The sequence below is a fragment of the Malurus melanocephalus genome, unplaced genomic scaffold (genome assembly GCF_030028575.1).
Source record: "Malurus melanocephalus ecotype Western Australia unplaced genomic scaffold, MMel_1.1 scaffold_194, whole genome shotgun sequence".
Classification (NCBI taxonomy): domain Eukaryota; kingdom Metazoa; phylum Chordata; class Aves; order Passeriformes; family Maluridae; genus Malurus; species Malurus melanocephalus.
In genome coordinates this window covers 117270-140105 of record NW_026623426.1, presented here as the reverse complement: position 1 = coordinate 140105, position 22836 = coordinate 117270, and the positions used below count along the sequence as shown (strand labels likewise).

General features: G+C 35.5%; 1 protein-coding gene across 1 annotated transcript in view; it reads left to right on the top strand.

The window, feature by feature from the left end:
- The window catches only part of LOC130577788 (receptor-type tyrosine-protein phosphatase delta-like), a 254809-nt gene that overhangs the window by 115853 nt on the left and 116120 nt on the right, over positions 1–22836 (top strand). The window contains exon 3 of the mRNA XM_057373376.1: positions 19683–19828. Coding sequence (XP_057229359.1) covers positions 19683–19828 — 146 coding nt within the window. The remainder of the gene's footprint in view (positions 1–19682; positions 19829–22836) is intronic.

Below are 22836 nucleotides of genomic sequence, written 5' to 3'. Positions count from 1 at the left end.
CTTCTGTTTTCAGGCAGACATACCAACTTTAGTGATTACAAGTTGGTTCATGCTGCTGCTGCTCCTACATATCAGCAGAAGCGTGTGGATGACTTGGAAGTTGTAGAAATGTGTATTATACTGTAGAATTCCTTTTCCTAAAAGGAATAAAAAAAAAAACTCTGTGATGATTTCTATGTTTTCACTTAGTAAGAAATGCTTGAATCAAAGGTATTCTTGTAACTTTCAATTTCCCTGTATGGGTGCAAGATAATATAATTACTCAGGCTTTCTTTCCCTGGCTATCCGCCAGGCTTCAGACTCAGGCTCTTTGCTGTAAGCCCTTTGCATCTTTCATTCTTTATTGAAGTTGTACAACGAATAAATCAGGGAATTGTGGAAAGTAAAAGGAGGCAGCACTGTGACCACAGAGACACCAGGCAGGCTGTTAAGCAGAAAGTTCAGAGTAGTCACTCTTTGTACTAGGTAAAGTTTTTGGTAGTAGTGGCCCTCAGAGGTGGCTTCTATGAGAAGCTCTTTGAAGTTTCCCCTCTGTCTGACAGAGCCAATGCTAGATGGTGGCAAGATGGACTTGCTGGTGACCAAGGCCAACCCATCAGCAGTGGTGGTAGTGCCTCTGGGAAACAGATTTAAGAAGAGGAAGGAAGTTGCTGTACTGGGGCAATGGCAGTCATAAAAGTGAGGAGTGGAAATATGTGATAGAAACGGCCCTACAGATGCCAGGCACCAGACAGATTCCATTGCAGCCTGTGATGAAGACCATGGTGAGGCAGCTGTGCCCCTGCTGAAACAGATAATCATCTGCAGTCTATGAAGGACCCGATAATGGTGCCRGTGAATGTGCCCAGGGAAGGGGTGACCCCATGAGAAGATCCCACTGCATGGGTTTGCTGACAGGCTTGTGATGCCATGGGAGCCTGTGCTACTGTAGTCTGTTYTTGATGTACCTGTCTTGAAGAAGTTTGTGAAGGACTGTCTCCTGTGGGAGAGACCCTATGCTAGAGCAGGGGTGGGGGGTGAGGAGAAAGGAGTGGCAGAGACAAGGTGTGATGAACTTTGAGCAGTGCCCATTCCCTGTCTCTTGTACTGCTCAAGGCCGAGTGGGAGAGAAAACAGGGAAGAAATTGAGCCCAGGAAGAGGGGAGGGGTGGAAGAAATGTCTTTCTAAGATTTGAATTTATTTCTCATTAACCTACTCTGGTTTGATCAGTAATAAATACATTAATTTCTCAGAGTATGTTTTCCCTATGGCACTAACTGGTGAATCATCTCTGTGTCCTGCTCTCGACCCTTGTGTCTTTTGTTGTATTTTCTCTCCCCGCTACAGGCTGAGGAGGGAAGTGACAGGGAGGTTTTGCTCTTCATCTGGCACCCAGCCAGGGTCAACCCACCATGCTGTTGGACCACATATTTTTTACTTATATGGGTGTTTTCAAAATCTGTAATATCTTCAAGAACAAGATTAATTTTTGCAACTGCAGTTTAACTGCAGCCTAAATAAATATTTGACATCAGCCATATGATATGTTATAGGCTTTTCAGGAGTGAGGAGGTCAATGACTAGAGTCATTAAATATTTAAACTTTAAAACAGCCACCTCTAGGATTCTTCACATGTTACAATTTCTGCAAAAAATTGGATGTTCAGAAGCATACCAATTTGTCTGGGTGCAATACTATCCTGACACAGGTACAAAAATGCAGATTCATAAAACCAATGGCATTTATCTCTATGAAGCTTGGCTTGTTTGTATCTCTTTTACAGCTCCAAAAGTAAATTTCTTCCGACATACTACAACAGATTGATGTTATATAGCAGAAGGAGAACTAAAGTCTCAACTGTTCTAAGTTATCAACTGCAGATTTAATATATTGGCTGCAATGTTTATTTCACAGGAAAATGGAAACTGGAATGATCTGAATTATAAGTATATAAGAGAAACTTTCTAGCAGATCAGAATCRTAGAATTATTGAGGTTTGAAGGGACAGAACTCTTTACAATGGACACGGATACCATGGATACCTTCCAGATTGCTCAAAGACCCTTCCACCCTGGCCTTGAACACTTCCAGGGATGTAWCCAGTGCCTCACTGCTCTCATAGAAAGAATTTCATTCTTATGTCCAGTTTAAATGTACCCTCTTTCASTATAAAGAGGGTCGTGTTACTTGTCATGTTACTATAGGCTTTTGTAAAAAGTCCCTCCCCATGTTTCTTGTAAGACACTTTTGGGTACTAGTAGTCTTCTACAGGGGCTCCTCAGAACTTCTCCATGCTGAGCATCCTAGTCTCTGGTTCTACTACGAGACTGATCATTTTGGTATCTGCTGGCTGTGATCCTGTATTTCCTGAATGGAAACATTTTCCTTAATATGTGAGATTGGAGTCAGTTTCCTGATTGAGGAAATATTTGATGTCAGTGGTTGCTGCTTGAAGACATACGATGTATTGGAGCTCTTCTTCACTCTGAAGAAATACACTTTTTTCTTAATAAATGAGATCACTGATTACCTTTCAATATATTTTCTATAATTTTAGTACCTGTGAGTCAGCAGTACAGAGTTTCTTGTGAGTCAAGCTGATGAACATTCTCATGTAACAGCTCTGGCAATTCCAAACCAAGAGTGCAGAGATAGTGACTTCTTTCCTACATGTTTTATTTTGGAGGCCATTTTACAGGTTTGCATAAACCTGCATTGCACGCTCTTAAGAAAGATAAGCAGAAGTTTAGTTTTCCATAGTTACCCAAAAAGAGATTTCCTAATCTTCTCTTCAGCTGTGTTTTGCTTCACTAAAAACTCAACAGTTGTTAGAAAGTTGGAGTTGTTTTTAATGCCATTCCTACCGACTAAAATGCCCTCATATTTTCAGTGTATTGTATTACATCTGGCAATAGTCAGCTGTCAGGCCTTATCTTATACATAGACTGTAAAYATTTTAGGGGGAAAGATTAAGATTGTAAGCATTCTTGGAGGAAGATTATCCTATCTGTTTTTGTTGGAGATAGCAAAGTCAAATCCTATTTTATGAGGGTGCTAAATATTCTACAAATACTAAATAACGCTGATAAATGAGTATATGACAATTAAAATATATGAGTTTTTAAGTAAAGTATAGTGAAATAATTAATGAATGTTTATGCAAAATTTCCTTCCTCGGGTTTTGGGTTTGTGAGTGTTATTATTACTRTTTTCCATTTAGTTGTTATGTTAGCAGTGTCCAGAGTTGTTCTGACTCTAGGAACTTTTATTTCATACACGTTTGAGTATGTAATAGTAGTTGGAACTTCAAAAAAGTTTGCTTTGGAAAATTGCCTTAGTTTGTAATGTAATTCCTGTTTATTCTTGTTTGTTAGCTTTATTTCAGTGGAAATTTTCTTGATTTCTTCCAAGCTTACAGGGAGGACTGACAGACCCTTAGACCTTGAAGAAATTGATAATGCCAGTCAATAAATAGAGAAACTTAAGGCCCACTACCAGTGTAGCCTGGATAATTTTGAGGATCTTTGGAACACAGAGGCATGATGAAGTGCTACAAAGAATTGCATTCAGTTCTTAAGGAGATTTCTTATATAAGGACACACAGACATGTACTTGGCATCACTTCACAGGGAATACTTTCACTACAGGCTGTGAGAATTTCTACTTCAGTGTAAATTTTTTATGCTTAGGATCAGATCTAGGTTTACCAAATATATGAAAACATGATAGATTTCCTTTCATTGCTGAAAACCAGCTTTGCCCTCTGTTCTGTATCTTGCCATTCAAAAAAGCTGAACTCTAAACAAACAGTGCGGAAAACTGAAATGTTTTGTATCTCTTTCTCTTCTCCTCATACTTGTTACATTATGACTATAACTCTAGCAATCAGTTATGATTAAGAGAAATTAAAATTAATTAGTAACTAAAACAAATTATAGAAGAATAAAGATTCGGATAAGTAGATGCTTATTTTCTACTTGATAAAGTGCACATACTTCTGGAATAAAATTCCAGAATTATTATTTTCYCTGGTGACCAGTGACAGGACCTGAGGGAACAGCATGAAATTGTGTCAGGGGAGATTTAGGCTGYATATTAAGAAAAGGTTCTTCACCCAGAGGGTATTTGGGCACTGGAACAGTCTCCCAGGGAAGTGGTCACAGCACCAGCTTGACAGAGTTCARRGAGAGTTTGGAAAATGTTCTTAGACACATGGTGTGACTCTTGTACTCTCCARTTCAAGATCACAATTGGATTTGATGATTTTTGTGTGTCACTTTCACCTAGGTTGTTCTGTAATTCTATGAAGAGAAATTCTGTTTTCATACTTTCTGAGCAAAACCAATGTCCAGTCTTGAATTGTAGAATATCTATTTTAAATGTTTTTGAAGACATTTTTATCACAAACTAACATTTTTTGATTTTCATCTGCAAAACTCAGATACAATATGAATGAGTTCATTAGAAACATAGGTTTGTTTTTGTCTCATAGGAAGCTAGGTAAAACTTTAAATGTAAGAACTTTCATACTCTAATTTACTTGCCAGCTTTCTAATTTACTTACCAGCAATGTAGTATGAGTCCCTGTCACCCAGACAGTTAGCTCATAATCTATGGAATGTATCCTGTATTCTCTTGCGTGTGTGTGTGATGGTAACTGTTAGCTAACTAATAAGGTTTTGTTATGGTAACTTGGTATGGTGAGCCTTTGCTAGAGCAGGTATGAGTAATTTGTCCACCCAACTCTGAAACAGCCAGCATTGAGCTAATGCACAAGGAGCCACGCTTGCAAACTTATCTTTTGAAGCTATGTAACTGGTAACCTGATCACATGYGCTGGTCAACCTGAATCTGAAAATGCTGGATCAAATCTTCAATTTCAGTAAATTTAAGCAGCGTCACAGTTACTACTGAGTTTGAACCAGCTTAAGAAATCAATTTACCTGTACGCAATGTGCATATTTTCTCAGTTTTAAAAAAAGGGAAAATATTTTGCATAATTAGAGACGTGTCATGTGTAAAATCTCTTGAATGAAGCGTAGTATCAATTAATGACTTAGGTGACATTTTAATTAAATGAAAAAAAAAAAAAATTCAAAACAGTCCTGTCTTCAAAGATTGCCTAACTGGAATGGTCTTTTACAGAAAGAAAAAAATGAAGCTTTTTGTGTCAGAAACCTACTCAAATTTGATAGCAATGTGGCAGTTCAGAAAAAAAGAGCCGTCTTCCAAAATCTCTACTTGTGTTAACACATGTTGAAGTTCCTTGGCCATGCGTTGCACAATTTTAATTTTGTAAGCACAACTGTAAAAATCTTTAATAAGTTCTGAGGTGTTTGCATTGAAAGCAGTACTAGTACTGGAGTCATTCATGATCATACAAAATCTAGCCATGTGGTCAAAAGGCTGGCTCTATTGAGGAATGCCAGGCAGCAGCATTTCACCTTKTGTGATCTAAAGCAAAATTTAATGTATTGTTTATAGCATGTTAAGAATCAAATACCTTCTTAGAAAAGCAGTTAAAAATAGGCAATTTCATAATGAGTTTAATCATCGGCATGAAATATCTAATGTGGAATTTATTTCAGTACTCAGGGTGTTGTATCACTCTCTTAAGCACTCAGTTCTATAGCGACCTGTTTAGACATTCATCTGATCTTGGGAGTAAGGTAGCTGCTCCTAGAAGTAAATGTCTGGACATTGAAGGTAACTATGACTTTTTAATCTGCTCTTCATTGTTCATTCATATGAAACTATGCACAGCTGCATGACTTYCTTTGTCTTTTTATTTCTTTCAGAAAAGAGGTTAATTTAGTCAGTCCTRAAAGGTCACAGTGAATCAGTATGTGGGGAAAAACATGAGGATTTTCAAATAACAATGATGCAGACAATTGGCTCTGGCTCCACAGTKCAAGATCCAATATTTTTTCTATCTGCAGTGTTTGGCAATTAAAATTAGTTCATCATGGGGATCCTAACGTTAAACAGTGTAATRCTTCAACCATTGAAGTAATTTCATACTCTTTTGCTATGGTGCAGAGGAATCACCTGTAAACAAGATAAGAAAGAAATTGAGGGCATGGTGGAAACATTCACTGGGAAAYGATCAGAAAGCTTAAGAAATAAGCYGTTASTTCGATCAGAAAGGACTTAAATTCTCAGATCTGAGGGAACAGGGGAGGCTCAAGATACGGATTGGATAAAGAACTCAGTTCCACTTGAAAAATAAAATGTGCTGGTGGGTTGAAAAAGAAATTTGACATTCAAGTGTTACAGAGATTTGAACATAGGGGTCACCAATATGGAAAGATCTACACAGCTATACAAAACCTCATTTTGATATRTGACAAAACTAGTATCTTTGTAATGGATTGCAGAAAGCAAGGGAGCTAARTGTGTGTAATGCASTATGGATTGGGATAGGTTTTTTGGTGAGAAATTATAAGGAAGTTGTAAGTTTGATTKTTTGATGCTTTGTCAGCTCTAAAGTTGTACAGAATTGTGACTGTATAATATAGTGACTCCCTTAGCCATAAAGTAGATAGTGTAGCCYGATTGTCTGCAATGTCCATGTTGTTGCTTTTTGTCTGTTTGAGAGATCTGTGTCTAACAGTAAATTGTACTGCCTTACCTTAATTAAAACTGACTAGAACATGTGTATATGACTATAATTAYAAGATTTACTGCAGTATGGATAAACTCAAAGGTGAGGAATGCTTTTGGCMCTATTTAAAATGTTGGGKTTTTTTTCTGGTGCTGTAAATATCCACGTTAGCCTTATACTCTCAAATGCAAGAACATTCATTTTTTAATTTTCTTCTTTCCTTTTTTCTTTTCTATATTAAGTCATATTGTCAGCCTTATGAGTTCTGCATTTTTTTAAATGAGTGGTAATTTTTAACCTTGCTCTCAAAGCATGATTATTTCCTTGGAAAAATACAAGTACTAAACTACAGAAGGTGAAGTAGGTCTTTTTCAAATTAGGCTATCTCAAGATTAGTGGGCTTTTGTATTTATTTCTTTGGAATTTATACATTTTACATTATATTTATAATGTAAAATAATTTAACAAAAGTCTGGTCCTGCATGCACTGTATTAATTTCTTCATTCTTAGTATCTACATATCGTGGCATACAGCTCTTTGTCTCTAGGAAGGAGCAGTTGCAAACCTCCTTCACTCTTGTCCTAGTAACAGGGAACAACTTCAGAGAAGCTACTCCAATAACTAAGAACCTTAAAAATAAACAAAATCCATTATGTTCTGATACCAGGTAGAATGTCRCAGGTTGGAGTTCCTTGACCAACASAGGCTCCTGCATTGGGAAGAGTCAGAACTATATTTCTTTTAACTCTACATATCTACACAGCAGATAYATTCCTGGATACACATGCACAACTAATTAAATAATCACAGCAAAAGACTTTCATTTGTCATGTTGTTATGCTACAGGCTGATAGAAAAGTTAAGTATATTTGTGTCAACTTACTCTAGTGCTGTCTGTTGAGGTGGGAGGAAGCACATGAAGGTTTAAACCTTTTATTCTTAATCATAAAATGTGTTGCTGGAGTTAAGGCCAAATGCATAAAAGATAAATCTGGTGCTTCAGTGGGCTGATTTTCGTCTCTSTCAGTAATAATTTTGTTTTAATTCTTCTTTCTACCTTACTTTTTTTTGGCACCCTGTATTGCACTACATGGTATTGTTATTACAGTGAGAAGTTAAGAGTAATGAAACCAAAAACTTCAAAGATTTTTTTTTTTCTGGAGTTTTTTGAAAGCCATCTACTTTTAAAAGAGGATTTGTTTTACAAGAGCAAGCATCAAAGTCTAACTTCTCAATATTTATTGCTAACTCTAATTAGAATTTTTTCCAGTTGTGTGCGCCAGCTTATGACACAGTAATATGCCAAATTATTGAACAACCAGAAGCTGCTTTTCTGAAGGCATTCAGTGAAGGAACAATACATGTAGTAATTGATTCTTGTGATTTATGAATAATACAGTAATTCATTCAAGAGGTTTTACTATTATTTTATGAGAGGCATTGCATGTTAAAGAACATAAAGATTAAATTACAACTTTCCAGACAGCCCTTGGGAGCAAGCAACTTTTATACATACTAAAATCAAACCTTTCARGCATTTTTAATTTTTTACTTAGGTTAGGTGACTGACTGGCAGTACAGAAATAGCAAATATCTTATGTTTACTTAAATTTTTACTTCAGTAGACCTTGGTTTAGGTTATCCCTTTGCCCTGTTTGACCATTAATTTCTGCTTCTCTTTTGCTTTGTTTTTTTTTTGTTTNNNTTATGAAATGAGCCATTTTTCAGCTTGTTCCTTATTCCTGTCTTTCCACAGCCCAATTGAAATGAGCCATTTTTCAGCTTGTTCCTTATTCCTGTCTTTCCACAGCCCAATTCATTTTATATTTCAGTATTTGAGACCAGCTGTTTTCTGTTCGCTTTGGTGATCTGCCATATTCTTTGTATCCCCAGCTTCAGTAATCTAACCTCATATGAATTCGTGTTAGTAGTTCCAGCTTTGTTGTGAGAAATTTCTTTCTGATTGTCTTTTTATATTCAGAATGAAAAAAAATSAGAGAAAACTTTAGAAGTTTTGCAACAATGCAGATTTTATTCTACCTTTTGAATTATTTGTATGCAGATTGTAGCTTTGATGATGGAGTGCAATGATTGATCACTTGGTATTTCCTCCATTTTGAAAAGGCTATTGCGATTCAGGCATAAAGAAATTTGAATTCATTGACAGCAAACCAAGATTCTCAGTTKTCTTTGGGGACAAGCAATCAGCCATTTTCAAGTTTAGTTTCAAGAAGTTGCTGAAGCTTGAGTGGAAAATACAGTTTAAGTCTCTAATTTCTGAACATGCATATTAGTCARATCTAAACATATCTGTTACCTAGATAAATATTTTAAGAGACTGTTAYAATTAGCATGGTTTCTTAATTAAAGCATTCAGTTCAAGTATTTAAATGGACATTCACAATATTAATTATATACCACTGAATTCAAATTATGATGCCGAGTGATATATTTGGCAGAAATAATTTATTATAATTTATAGAAGAGAGCCATTTTTAATACATAGCTCTCAATGTCAAAATGAGCAGTTGTAACTCAGTACACTTGTGCACTTCATTTCCTTAGAGAAAACAGTATTAATTAAACSAACATTTTGCAATACTGATACACAGAGGACCACAGTTTTCAAAGACTAGTAAGTTTTCCAAATAGCTACTGGTTTTCACTGACACTTCAAATTTAGATTTCAGTGTGGTTTGTTTGCTCATTTTTGTTTCCTTCACCCTGATAGCAGTGTCAGCTGTGTAGTAAGTAGATAAGACTTAAACTGGAACATTTCATTCAATGCATGAACACAAATCCCTACATAAATTTTGTAAATATACTGGTGGTAGCATCTGTAATACTCCTCCCTATGTTTTGTGACATAATCTAAGTAGCATAATCCTGGAAGTAAGTAAATTGAGACATGGAGGTTAAGTAATTTGCCTGAAGCTAAACGGCAAGCAATTAACAGAGATGGGATTAGAATTACAAAGTTTTGGCTGTCAGCCCTCTCTTCTGTCCAGGAGCCAGCAGCCACTTTCAGTGCTTTTGGCTTCCAGTTCTATCTCTTGAGACTAAACTTCAGTGAATTTGTTTTCTTCATACTACTCAGATATGAACTTAAAAGGAAAGCATGACTAGGACTGATAATATTTTTAAAATTATTATAGTAGTTGGATGTATCTGCCTTTGCAAGAAAAATGGGGAAAGAAATCCTTGTTGATAGTTATATTTTGGCAATTCCTGCTTTGCTTTTAAAGATGGGCATGAATCATGCTTTCCAATTATGGCAGAGATTTCAGAGTAAAAATCTCTATGAGAGGGCAAAYGTAATTTTTTTCTTTATTTATTGTAAGAAAAAAGGCTTTATTGTGTCCTGTAAAGTCTTAAGTCCTTCTTTTAACAGCATGCCCTTGACTGAATGTCTGTTGCATGTAGTGTTATCAWTTCTTGGTATCTCTTTTTAAAAGAATAAATTTATGTTTGTTGGGGTTTTAAACCCATTTTTCCTTTATCCGAGTCATGRGGCCAAAAATGTCATGGTTTSAACTGGGCCAAAAGCCAAATGCACCCAACAATGTTCCCTCCCCCCACTGGAGAGGCAGAAGGGAGACCAAAAAGCCCAATTAACACTAAAATTTATGGCTTTTAGAYAACATAACATAATKGAGAGAAAGATTAATATATGCTYCAGAGAATGGTCAGACAGGCTGAATAACTTAAGTTGCAAAATAGATTTATTACTAAAAACTACTAAGAATAGGATTTAAACTGGCAGAACTTTACTGGAGATGATCTAGAGCAATTTAGCTCCTGCAGAAGCTTGTGGAGCAGATAAACCTTGAGCATCTTATGAATAGTAATTTTTGCATTTTTGCAGTACGTTGTCCTTAATGACAACAAAATGTGACTGGTATTGATGGCAGAACCTCTGCACAGTAGAACACTGAAAATATACAGTATCAAAAATACTTCCTATGTAAATGCATTCTAACCAGTGCTGTTATGTCTACAGAGCTGTATTGCAGAGCAGGCAGCTTGTACTGTGTTAACCACACTGATGTATTGTAAGTGACTTGTAGGCAAGGAACTGGGACAATCCACTGGGGCCTTTAGTCACTGAATCTTTTTTAATATCTATAAACAGTTTTCTGACCTAGTTTATGAATGTCTGCTTATGCATCAGCAATGCATCATCCTACAGGCCACATCTTACAGTGCAGCTGAAGGTGGGCTGCACTGCATAGCTCACAGAGCACTGATGGTAAGGGGAGTGCATATTCTGTCAGTTTGGCTGGACATCTAATTTAGGTTTCATATAATTTATTATTGTAGAAAAATGGTAAATGTTGGTTTATAAATAATAGATGGAGGTTTATATCAAGTTTTGGGACAGGGTAGTCCTAACATGGTAGGAGGATAAGAGATTTGTGAGTTTCTGCTAACTTGGTTTTCTCAAATTATTATTTTATATCAGCATTAATGATACTGTTGGTTTTTTACCAGTTTAGCTCAGTAAGTTATGCTTATGTCTAGTCGTGTCATCTCGTAATGGTGTTCTGCAAATAAAGTCATCTCGAACCCCTTAATCCCCATACTGCATAGGTTCATATGGGCTGTGAGATTTGATTAGACACAAGCATACTTCTGCTTGAATAGGAGTTATGAAAATTTGCTTACGTGGATGCCTTGTCAAGCATTAACACTGAATCATATTAGTATGTAGAGTCAGTTTTATTACTAGATAGTTGATTTTGCTTTCGCAGTCAGTAATCAGCAGTTTGCCCTGTGTATAAATGGTGAAGTATGCATTTTGTTGTTTTTAGATAAATAAAAAATGAGTGGAAGTTTCACTGAGCTTCACAGTGCCCCAGTTTTATGCTTCCTCATTTTGGTACCTGCATTTTGAGGGTTTTCGTAAGACTGAAATGCTTCTAAAGGTCATCTCTCTAGTCATAACCCAGATATTCTGAGTCCCTAATTGAAACTTGCAGTGTCTCGTTATTCCTACCTTTCTTGCAGAGCAAAACTCTTCTGGAAAGAGATCAGCTTGCCTGGCACTTTAAAATCTACTGCTTCTACTTTGCACATTGAAAAGGAGTGTCAGCTCTCAGTTACCAAATAATTCATATGCAGTCTGCAGACATTAAAATTTGAAAAAGAAGCAGTAGAGAGCTTTGAAGCGGAATTTCCTTTCGTTAAATTAGTGAATATGACAAGGTTATGTAATATTCCTGGGGGATAAAGTGGTGCACGTCACTAACCTTTTAGATTCAAGTGGCTTCATGCTTTTTATTTGCTGCTGAAAGAAGGCTTAGTACTGGATTAACTAGCGAGGTCCTCTTTCTAACTCAGGTAAATTAAACCCCACCCAGCTTTTACATACAATTCTGTGATACATACTATGAGTATACACAAACTGATACCTATTTTGTTTTGTATTGTGCATTTGAACATGTGCTGGTTTATAACTTAAAGGCATATGAGTTACAAACAGTTAGGTTACTATTATGAATAGTGGGTTAATAGTGCTGGAATTCCTTTAGGCATGGGAAAGGAAGAGGGAGAATTATTGCCCTCCTGTGCATTTACTCATCTTCTGTATTACTTGGTGCTATGCCTGCATCTTTCTGTACTCAGGTTAGTCAAATGCTACAACCAAGCATCCTGAATATCTTATCTTGAGCTCAGCGCTCTTTTTATGGAGAAACAACTGATGAGATGCTGGAGTAAATAAGGGGGGATTTAGAAGCAGATGCATACCTTTCATTTTCTTTAGTGATATTTAAATAAAGGGTAAAGTTTGTATTTAAACTAATGAGTATGAGGCACTGATAGCTAATGCTATGCACCCAGCTTGAGGAATTGAAGTCAAGAGGGTGTGGGTGTGGGAGTAGGCCAGGACTTGGGAGACTTCTCTTTTAGTGTGATCATCCATGACACTGACTGATGGCTCATAAGCTCTGGCTTCCTCTTAGGCTTAGCACAATATTGCTCTGACAGGGCCATAGTTAATGGCTGGTCCAAGTTTTACACTAAATGGCCTAATAATTTGTCAGCAAACCAGCTTAAATTGTTAGTAGGTTGCCTGCAACAATTTTAATAGAAAAAGCACAGCAATAGATGCCTCAGCTTCTTTTTATTTTGAATACAAATATATTGGTCTTTAGTATTAGTAAAAGGCTTTTTTTCACAGGTTTTTCACAGAGGTTTTTCATATTTGTGGAAGTCTTTTTGTTTCTCCAGTTACTATAAACTACAAATGAACGTGTGTGTGTGCATGTGTGTGTGTGTGTGTGTGTGTGTGAATGATATTAGCTGGCAAATAAACGTCTGCTGCTGTGTTGGTTCGTATACCCCCCATGTCCCTAGGGCTCAGATAATGTCTGTCTCTAAAAAGGCATACATAATCCACAATGAAATGAGCTGGTAACAAGGTTTGCAGAGCTTAGAGGTACAAATTAAATGTGTGCTGTTTTAACATCAGACCTTTTGGAAAAGTAACCTACCTATTCTGCTTGTGAGACCTTACTTGTAAGTAATTTGTATTTCAGGGAAGAATGAACCTAATGGTCAATCTACTAAACTGACACTGTATTTTGCAGGAAATTCAAAAACRTAAAAGATAGGGTTGAATTTTCATGTTTTCCTTGAGAGATAAGCAAGCAATACTCTTATTTTTTTTTGAGCTGATTACTAAATCTGGAGGGTGGATATGGTCTGGCAGATTAAAGGTTGAGCACTGGAAATGACTGCTAAATTGGAAAAAAGCCCCAAAGAAACAACCAGAAACCTCCCTCAAAAACCAGTCCTTTGTTCTGAGTGCTTTTGCTTTTAGAAGAATACAAATAGCAGAAAGAAGGTGGGGAGATGAGTGTTTCAATTTTAGTATCAAGATTTTATGAGATTTGTAGGGGCTGGGTTTTTAAGAGGATGCTATGATGCCTATAAAGTGAAATAGCTTGATTTCCTTCACCCAGAGTTCCAGGAAGCCCATGTCTGTACCTGCAAATAATTTTTGTGAACCAAATGGATCAAGGTTTTCTTGTGGACTTCACTAGCATGGCTTGATTGTGTTTAATAATTCAAAGATACAAAACTGATAATTTTCATTCACTGGATGATAAAACTATTCAGCTGCTCAGGATATGATGACATTTGGAGATTGTGGTGTTGTTCTTCTTGCTGAAGGATGTTAGGGCAGGTGCAGTTTCAAGAGGCTAGCAGTGAGCTGCACAAGAATTTCACAGCTTGTGAGGTATTGGGAACATACAATTTGCTAACTTAGGAATTCCTTTATGCCAATTTGATGAATACAAATTATTTCATGTCTTTTAAAAAAAAAATACAACTAATTAGCTTTCTCACATAGCCAATGTGCAGGTCCTCTGTAAGTGCTGTAAGTGCAGGTTAGGTTTAAGGTGAAACAATTATTTGTAACAATGTCTAACTGATGTCACAAATTATTATTAATGAGTAATTATCAGCTAATGCTGTAAATAATTATGCTTTGAAATTTCTATTGAATAATTTTCGATTAAGTACTATGGATATATATAACAATTCTTTAATATGCTAATTACTAGAGGAATTGTGAAAATAATAAAGCATGTAAGTTGCAAGCATCAATATAGTGCATCAAGACTGAGATTACATGCAACATTTACCTATTTGTTCATTTTTACCTGGACCGGAGTCTTCATCATCTTCACCATCATTAAGTCTTGATGGTGAACCAGTCTATCACCTTTTTATTTAGAATATAAAACAGTTTCTGATGTTTGTGAAATACAGTGGATCTTGAGAAATAGGGTGCATAAAGGTGTTTGTTTTGGTTTGTGGGTTTCTTTTGTGTGGTGCGGTTTTCACGTTGGGGTTTTTTTGGTGGGGCTTTTTGTTTTATTCTGTTTATTTGTATTTTTACCGTGTGTCAGAAATTTCTGTGTGTAATTTGACATGGAAAGAATTACTTCAGAATTTATGACTTGGAGTGAGTTTGGTTGCATACCCTCTGAAACTTTATGCCACTAGAGAAGTAATATATAAGGGCTCTGCACTAAGTGAAAATTATTCTTGTATGTTTGCAGTTTTCCAGAGTGCATGGGAACCTGCCAGACCACATCGTTTACTCTGCCCTCAACCTATATTTCTGAATCTGACTGAAAACATTTCATGGGAATAGTTGTGGTTATCATCTTCCAACTATCATTGCTACAAAATGAGTCTTTATAACTGAAAAAGTTGCTCTAATTTTTTAAGAAGTGTCCTTAAATATGTGTTAGTTTATAAGTTAACAGGGCATTTGTAAGAAGCATCTTAACCATTTTAATTTTTTCTGATGTCTTTATTACTTTATTAACCCTTTCTATGAATCTTACAAAGGATACATTATGATACGATTTTTGGCAATTTTTATTCTGAGCTAGTAAACCTTCTCATATTTCAAGCATATGATGAAGTTTAATCGTAAATTGAATTATTATATACTAGGAACTTCATACACCCTAAACCAAGAATCTAAAAACAAATGCATTAGGGTCTGCATCGTCTATAGATCTTGTCCGTAGTAAGTCCACATGCCGAGCTAGCTATAGTTGGACTGCAGACATCCCATTGGTTCTTGCTTTAAGGAAGGTGAACTCTTCTCCTCTTATTCATCTTTTAATTAGAGAAATCTGTCCATGAAAATGTCTCTACAGAAGATTAGTTCACAGTAGCTTTGGAAAGAACGKGGCTGAAGTAGTAATTTCAAAAGTATTTTGTCCAATATTTTAGTGCAGAGGACAAGTATTACATATCCTTAAAGCACAGCACAGAGAACAGAACTGCAACTTTAAAACTGATAATTCCATAACATGATAAAATATAATGGAATTAATTAATTCCATTTACTATCTCAAAATTCTACTTAAAAGACAATGTGGAGGCACAGAAGAGAAGAAAGAGATACCTTACTCTCATGCCAGCATATTCAAATGTTTCAATCAAAATGAGTTATTTTAGTGTCGTATGGAGCCCTGATGTGCAAAAAACTACACTTCTTTATGGATAGTGGTGAGCTACCTCAATTTCAAAAGTTTCTGTCCCTCCTCAAGGGACAGCTTGACTGATGAAGAAACAGCCTAACTTCCTATGGTTTAAGCTCTTTAAAAATGAAAGCTCAATGTATTTAAGGCAAGCTAGCAATAAACTCAGTTTTATTTCATATGTTAGGAGTGTAATTTTCAGTAGTTCAATAAATCTTGGGCTTCTCAAGAGTCCCAGCAAGAAGTGCGTACCAAGTAGCAGACAGTAGGGAAACCCTCAGGTTTTGAATGACAAAGCTTGTGGTACTCCTCACAAATTCAAGTTATTGCTATTTTCTACTGTAATTTTCTTTTTTTTTTTTCTTTTTCTTTTTTTTTTTTTTGTGTGTGTGTCTGTGTGTGTGTGTGTGTGTTTTAGCTTGATAAGGTATCAAAATTCAGTATTAGTATGAATATCTGAGTAGGCACTGGTTTATGAACAAGCTGAAACAAGCAAAACTTGTGTGTTTTGCATTTAAAAGATAATACTGCAACAATTTTGACAATGGCCTCAACAGAATTCAAGTGCAGAAATATGAGATGCTGATTTTAAATGCATTTCACTTATTTTAATTGCACTTCTGTTATTTTGATTGCATTTACTGAAATGTTTCCAAGTAGAGTTCCAAAAGTGCTGAAAGACTCTGGTACCATAGTTGGTAACATATTACATCTTCTTTTTTTGGCAGATTTAATTGCAGTGGAAAGTTCCCATATAGACTGTTGCTGTGTTTAATGAACTGTGCTGCAGAGAGTTTTTCTTGAACTATGCACTGCTGTTGTTAAGGGAGATCGAAAATTGTTGTCAGTTCTCAATCAAAATTGCCCTCATGTTAATAAGCACAACTGTGTGTGCAGTTTAATTGTGTTTGCTATCAGAGTGCCTAGCTGCTTAGGTCACAATCAATGTCAAGAAACTGACAACATTAATTGTGGGGATAATTTGTGTCAAACCTTAATTAACAGCCTTTATAAAGATAAAGGCAACAAATACTACTTTTCATTTTTGCTTCTGCTGGGTTATGATTTTACATACCCTTACACTGATGGTGTTTGTCTTGTACGTAACAAGATGAACGTGTTAACTGAGTAATAAAAAGAGGGATTGTATTATACTTCCCTGTCTCTGTGGCTGGCTGGCCATGATCACCACAGCCTGAGTATCTTTTGACCATAAATCAATTTATCCTTGCAGCACTTATTAAACATGCAGACATTTTTATCCTTCTGGTGCACCTGCAGAGCCTGAAGAGGAGAATTAGTTGGTTTTTCAAACTAAATTTGATTTTGCGAATTTAAAGATGACCTGCTAAAACCAGCTGTTTTATGCATTAAAATGTCCAAAATGTACGGGACTACTATAAGCTTCCTGTTCAGAAAAAAATATCTATGCTCTAATAATAATTTATCTTCTCCAATATCATATGATACCTGAAGGATAGCTGTCTTACTTCCAGGATTGTGTATTGGAGAGGAATTGTGGCATTTTTTTATAGGAATGAATTACTTATATAAAAAGAAGTTTTGACTAGATATATGCCTTATTTTTTTCAGCTAGGTTATAGTCTAAGTGAATGACAATGATCACCCAGTTCACTTCTATATTTGATTGTGAAGCTTCTTGTTTGATGTAGATAGATAATATTAGTCACATCATACAAGAAAATGGTCTTTATATGCAACCTTAAAACCTGGTTTCCCTTGAAAAATGTCCACAAGTTGGAAATGGCATTATAATGTACAACTGCCTTCATTTTTGTCTCTTATGCTACACAGTTATAAAACAACAGCTTTACTAATTGTTGGTCCAGCAAAAATTTACATGGGACTTAAAAAATACTGGTTTTCAGGTAGCTGGAGCTATGCTAAGTATTTAGGCCTATTTCTGCAACTCCATGATGTAGATAATGCTCTGCAGGAGCTAGTAAGCAATTTTTTTAAGGAGTCGTGGCGGCTTATAGTCCTTTACCACATTTTGGCCAGTTCTACATGAATAAAACATTGAAAATTGGTTGTACCTCTAGCAACAGTTTTGTTTGGTGGAAGATTTTTAATTTAATTTATTTCTATGTGTCCTATTTGCTGCCTGTGAGCTACTGTACTTTGGACTTCCTCATGAAGTGTTTCTCTTTCAGTGGCTTGAGTTCTAACAGTAAATTCACAAAATGTCAAAAAAAAAAAAAGAAAAAAAAATGGCAGTGTGTCATTTTTCACCTGATGGCACACAATCACAACTTGTGCCACAGAATGTCAGTGTATCAGATTCAGTCAAGTCTCTTTACATATCAAAGTGCTGAATTGAAACATACATACGAAGGGTTCAAAGACAGCAGTTTTGGTGAAAGCCAGATGCTCTTCATCAGAATACATTTTTGTCCTTTTTGTGGTCCAGTGGCTTGGGAAAGGTTTCTAATTCCTTTGCTCTGGGTGTGTTTTATTTGCTATGGTTTTGTCAATTTTCCACATCAGAGAAGTTCTTTTATTATTTCCCCATGGCAGTAGGAGTATACTGTTTTGCTGATATGTGCTCTTGCAATTGGGTTTAGGTACGTTTTCACTAGGAAAATTAGCAGAGTAGATAGTTCTAGCACCTGTGAGCATTCTGAAATGTTAAGAACTAATGCATTTTCCTGATATTTTTAATGAAGAAAAGAGAATGCAGATTTTTGGGAATATTGTATTTTTTTAAATGCTTTTTTTACATTAGGGGTAGGGTTAAAACCACCCTCATTTCATTTTGTAGTATGGCATCTTGACATCTTAAACTATTTCAGGATTAATTCCAGTGTTGCATACATGTGTGACTGTAGTCTGCTGGGTTTCTTCCATTCAAATAAACGTGCTGACAAGAAATGGTGCCTGTGGAAAGACCAGTTTTGCAGAATAAGGGGTTAGGCATCAGAATCAAAGAACAGCAACTTAGAAATGAAAACTAGTACAGTACAGATACATTCCTGTCAGAACTAAGAGAGGAAAGAGAAGAAAAGAGGTAGTAAACATAGAGAAGCTGACTGCTGATGTTTGAAGATAAGAGCATAAATAAATTGCAACAGATGCTATAGAGCACCTACAACTGAGGAAGGCTTCATAGCAAAGACCTACGCTTTTTACTACTTATTGTCCCTAAGTTCTTACATATAATTTAAATCAGAATCTGAAGGTGTATTGGTTCTTCAGAAATTTTATGGCTAAGAAAGAGAATGAAGTGTAAATACTTACAGGAATTCTTCAACATTTTTGTTCTCTCTTTAGGTGMTGTCTTACAGATTTCAGTATTATATATTTAGAAGTCATGTCTTGTGTTGCTCTAAGTTTGAAAATTTTGTCTCACCACAAATCAAATAATGAATTAATTTCAATTCATTGTAGCAGAAATAAAGGGAAGGAGAATAATTCATTAAAATGCCATTTCATACTTTAAAAATTGTTTCTCCATTGCTCTCTCCTCTCCTGTTGTTGCAATTGGATTTTTTTTAGTTCTCCTTTCTGGCAGAGTAGAATTTGGAGCTATACACAGAACTGTGCCCAAGCATAAATCTCACTTATGTTACAGTCCTTTCTGTGTGGACTCTTGAAACATAGTAATTTACCTCCACCATGCAAACTTACAAATGCTTTCTCCTAAATGTCACTTTTTTTATTGTCTCAATTTTAATGTCTCAAAGGTGAGAATCATGTATTCATGACACCTTGTGATCATAGCATCAAGTGGTGAACCATGATATTATTACAGTTGATTGATGAGCTCATTTTTGCAACAGAAGTCAAATTGGATTTTTTATTTATAATGGTGATAAAATATAATGTGTGATCTTGCTATTCCAATGCCATCAGATTTCGTTTTTAATATAAATTTCACTAGTAAAATCTGGAAGTACTTTCCTGACCTTTTGGGAGATTTTTAGTGCTTTCTCTTGAAGGTGAATGATACCACTGAAGAAACAAGGCATTTCCTTATTTTTAAATTTTCAAATCTTGATGTGACTTAATTTTTTTGTTTTGCTTACTGTTCGGATTAATTTGATCAATTTTTTTGTTCATTTCAGCACCACCAAAGTTTACAAGAACTCCCGTTGACCAGACAGGAGTTTCAGGAGGAGTTGCCTCATTCATCTGTCAAGCCACAGGAGATCCACGACCTAAAATTGTCTGGAACAAAAAAGGAAAGAAAGTCAGCAATCAGAGATTTGAGGTATTAGGTCCATTGTTCTGTTCCTCTGAAAAACATTTTATTCCAATCTTGCTTTTAATCCTAGTGTGTGTGCTTTATTAAGAGTGATTTAGCAGCATAGCATTGACTATCAAGGATAATTTTGCGGGAGCAGTCTCATGAAGTATTTGTTTTCAAAACTGGTTTTGCATAGAACCATTAAAGAGAAAACTGCTGCTGCTGTTTCCTAAGTTAGCATGGCCAAACTGAGGTGCTTTGTGGTGTCTCTGTTGAGTTTGCTGTCTCGGGAAGGAGCTGCTGGGGACATAGGTTGAGCAGTGATTGCTGTCTCTGGAGGGCAAACCACCTCCTTTGGTGACAAGGTGCAGCGAGCAGGCCTGGTCTGTGACTGCTTCTGCTGCCACAATTCCTTACCCCTATGAGGACAGGGATGCAAGGGGCACTTTTCCGGCGGCTGAGGAGGAAAAGTAAAACTTGCTTGCTTTTGAATCTTAACAATAATTTAGGAAAAAGCTTAAAGATGCTTCTCTTTACAGCCTTCAATTAAAGGAAGCAGTGAAAATAATCTGCTCAAAGGATTCTGGTTATTTGGGGGAAATAAGAAAACAAGTGTTATTCCCTCTTGTAGTGGCCAGAGTAATTACTGTCAAATACAGATTGACTTTTAACATGAAGAAAAATCTCAGAAAATGGGGGAAAGCTTTTAGGAGATACCAAAATTGACACTAAGAGTGTATAAGTGTTTCTTAAATGTTTTCACTGTTAAATAACAGACTTCTGTTTCCTTAAAAACAACTCTTTGGAAGATTAATTTAAAATTATTAATTAAATAGATATTTTAGATAATTATTAATTAAAAGATAGCCATTTTATGAGCAAATTATCTAACATACAGTTATTAACAAGTGACTGAATATCTACGTCCTCTGTATTAATTTATTGTCATATTTGTGAAGATTGCTTGGCCTGGCTTTCAGGTTAGTTTTATTTAGAAGAACTGCATTTCTTCTGTAAACAAAATTTACTTTATTAATTTTTGGTTCAGAGAAATATCTAACAGCATTGGAATTTGTTTTTTGTTCATTAATTACAATTTTTGGCTTGTGTATATACTACAACATGAAAAATAAAGTCATGAATTTAAATGTTACTTCCTTATGCCAAAAATGTCAAGCATATGCAGAGCTGTAATTGGCTAGAGGGATTAACATAGAAATTTTATCATAAATTTGACGCAATTTATCCTCTTCTGTTCACAGAATGTTCGCTCAAAGTGAATTCTAAACAGAGAAAGATAGTGCATGCATATGTTTACTGTGTGTTATTCTGCAATATGTTGTGGTTTATTTCCTTAATTTATTGCTTTCTAGATACYTGTGTACCTGTTTTTAGGGAGAAGAAGCGAAAATAAAGTAGTTTTATTTCCATAAAAATTATTTGAATGCRCCTATGAAAAACACCTTAAAATGTTTTAAAAATTTCTTTAGTGGACTGCTTAAAAAAAACTACAGCCAAGTAAGATGGAATGTATTTCAAAGAAATAGATGACACTTGCCAAGTGTTTTATAATTTTTATCATGTTCACTGAGCAGAGCAGTTACAAAGTCTGCTGAGCAAATCATTATTTTAAGCAGCTTTTCTGCCTGTTCAGAGTAAGGCCATTAATTCATGCCATAGAATCTCTAAATRAGAAAAGAACAAAAGTAACAATGAGATTAAAAAAAGACATATGAAGCATTTGGGAAACAAGAAATGTCTGAAATTGTTAGCTGAACCAATAAGAAAATCATTAGTTTAATTTATTTTCCTCTTATTTCACATATTTCACATAATTATTTYGGATAGTTCTTTGAGTAACTTACTGATACAAGATATCAAAATGTTTTACCTGGACACCTGTCTTCATATAGTAAATACAGCTGTAAAGATCTCTAGTGGTCCATCCAATCCAGAAGCTTTCCCAGGGGAAGGGGGTGCCAGGGGTTAGTTTTTTTATCATTCAATAAACTTGGACAGGCCTCTACTGGATTTCATGAAACTTGTCATGATAATTTGTCCCTTGCGTAAAACCAGAACTCTTTTTCTGTAACTTGATGTACATAGCAACTGAGGAAAAAATGTTTTATTTCCTCTCTCTTGATTGTTTATGTATTTGAAGATTATTGTCATTGAGTGTTCTTGCTCACCAGCTAATTCTCACAATTTAGTGAGAATAGTAGTGAGACCTAGGCATTGCTTCTGAAATTAAAATCTACAGTAAGACCTTGTTTGTCTTCTCTATTGATAATCTTTCAGGTTTTATTTATATTGTAAATATATCCTCTGAATGAGGATTCTTTTTTTTTTCCTCTTCTTTCAAATTATTTCAAATAATAGGAATGACAAAAATCTATTTTAWGTTACTAGGAAGTCTTTCTCAGAGGAATTTAAGAAGGAGCAGATAGCGAAAAATAAAAGTTAAAAATTTACATCATTCTACCCTGTGTGCAAGGCTGCTTTTATTAAAAGAATTTCTGTCGCAAAACAAATAAAATCTCATTCAGTAGACAGAGAAGTGTTAGGAATTAACTAGCTGTGACATGCAGGAAAGGGGAGAACTCATCACATGAAGAACAAATCCCTTTTGTGGTACGTATTTTTCAGACATCAGGCTTGAAACTTAATCTCTGCAATATTTGCCCAGCCCAATCTGCTGCAATTGTTTTCATTCACTATCAAGATAAGTTTATTCAGCATTCAGGTTTAAACAATTTTATTGTCATTATTTTTTAAGTATGTCTGTGAGTATTTAGATCCTGTGCTGACACTTTTATTCATAAATTGTTAGTCCARCTGCTTAAAGGTGGAAATGTTTCTTTCCCTCATAAACGTCAATTGATCAAGAATTCTAGTTATTCTTTTAATTGTGGTAACATCAGGTAGATGATGTTACTAGATTTGTGTAAGGCAATGGCTTTGCTGAAAGAACAAGAAAAAATGTGTGCTATCAAACAAATTCATAATAAAAAAAACCCCAGGATTTTTATCTT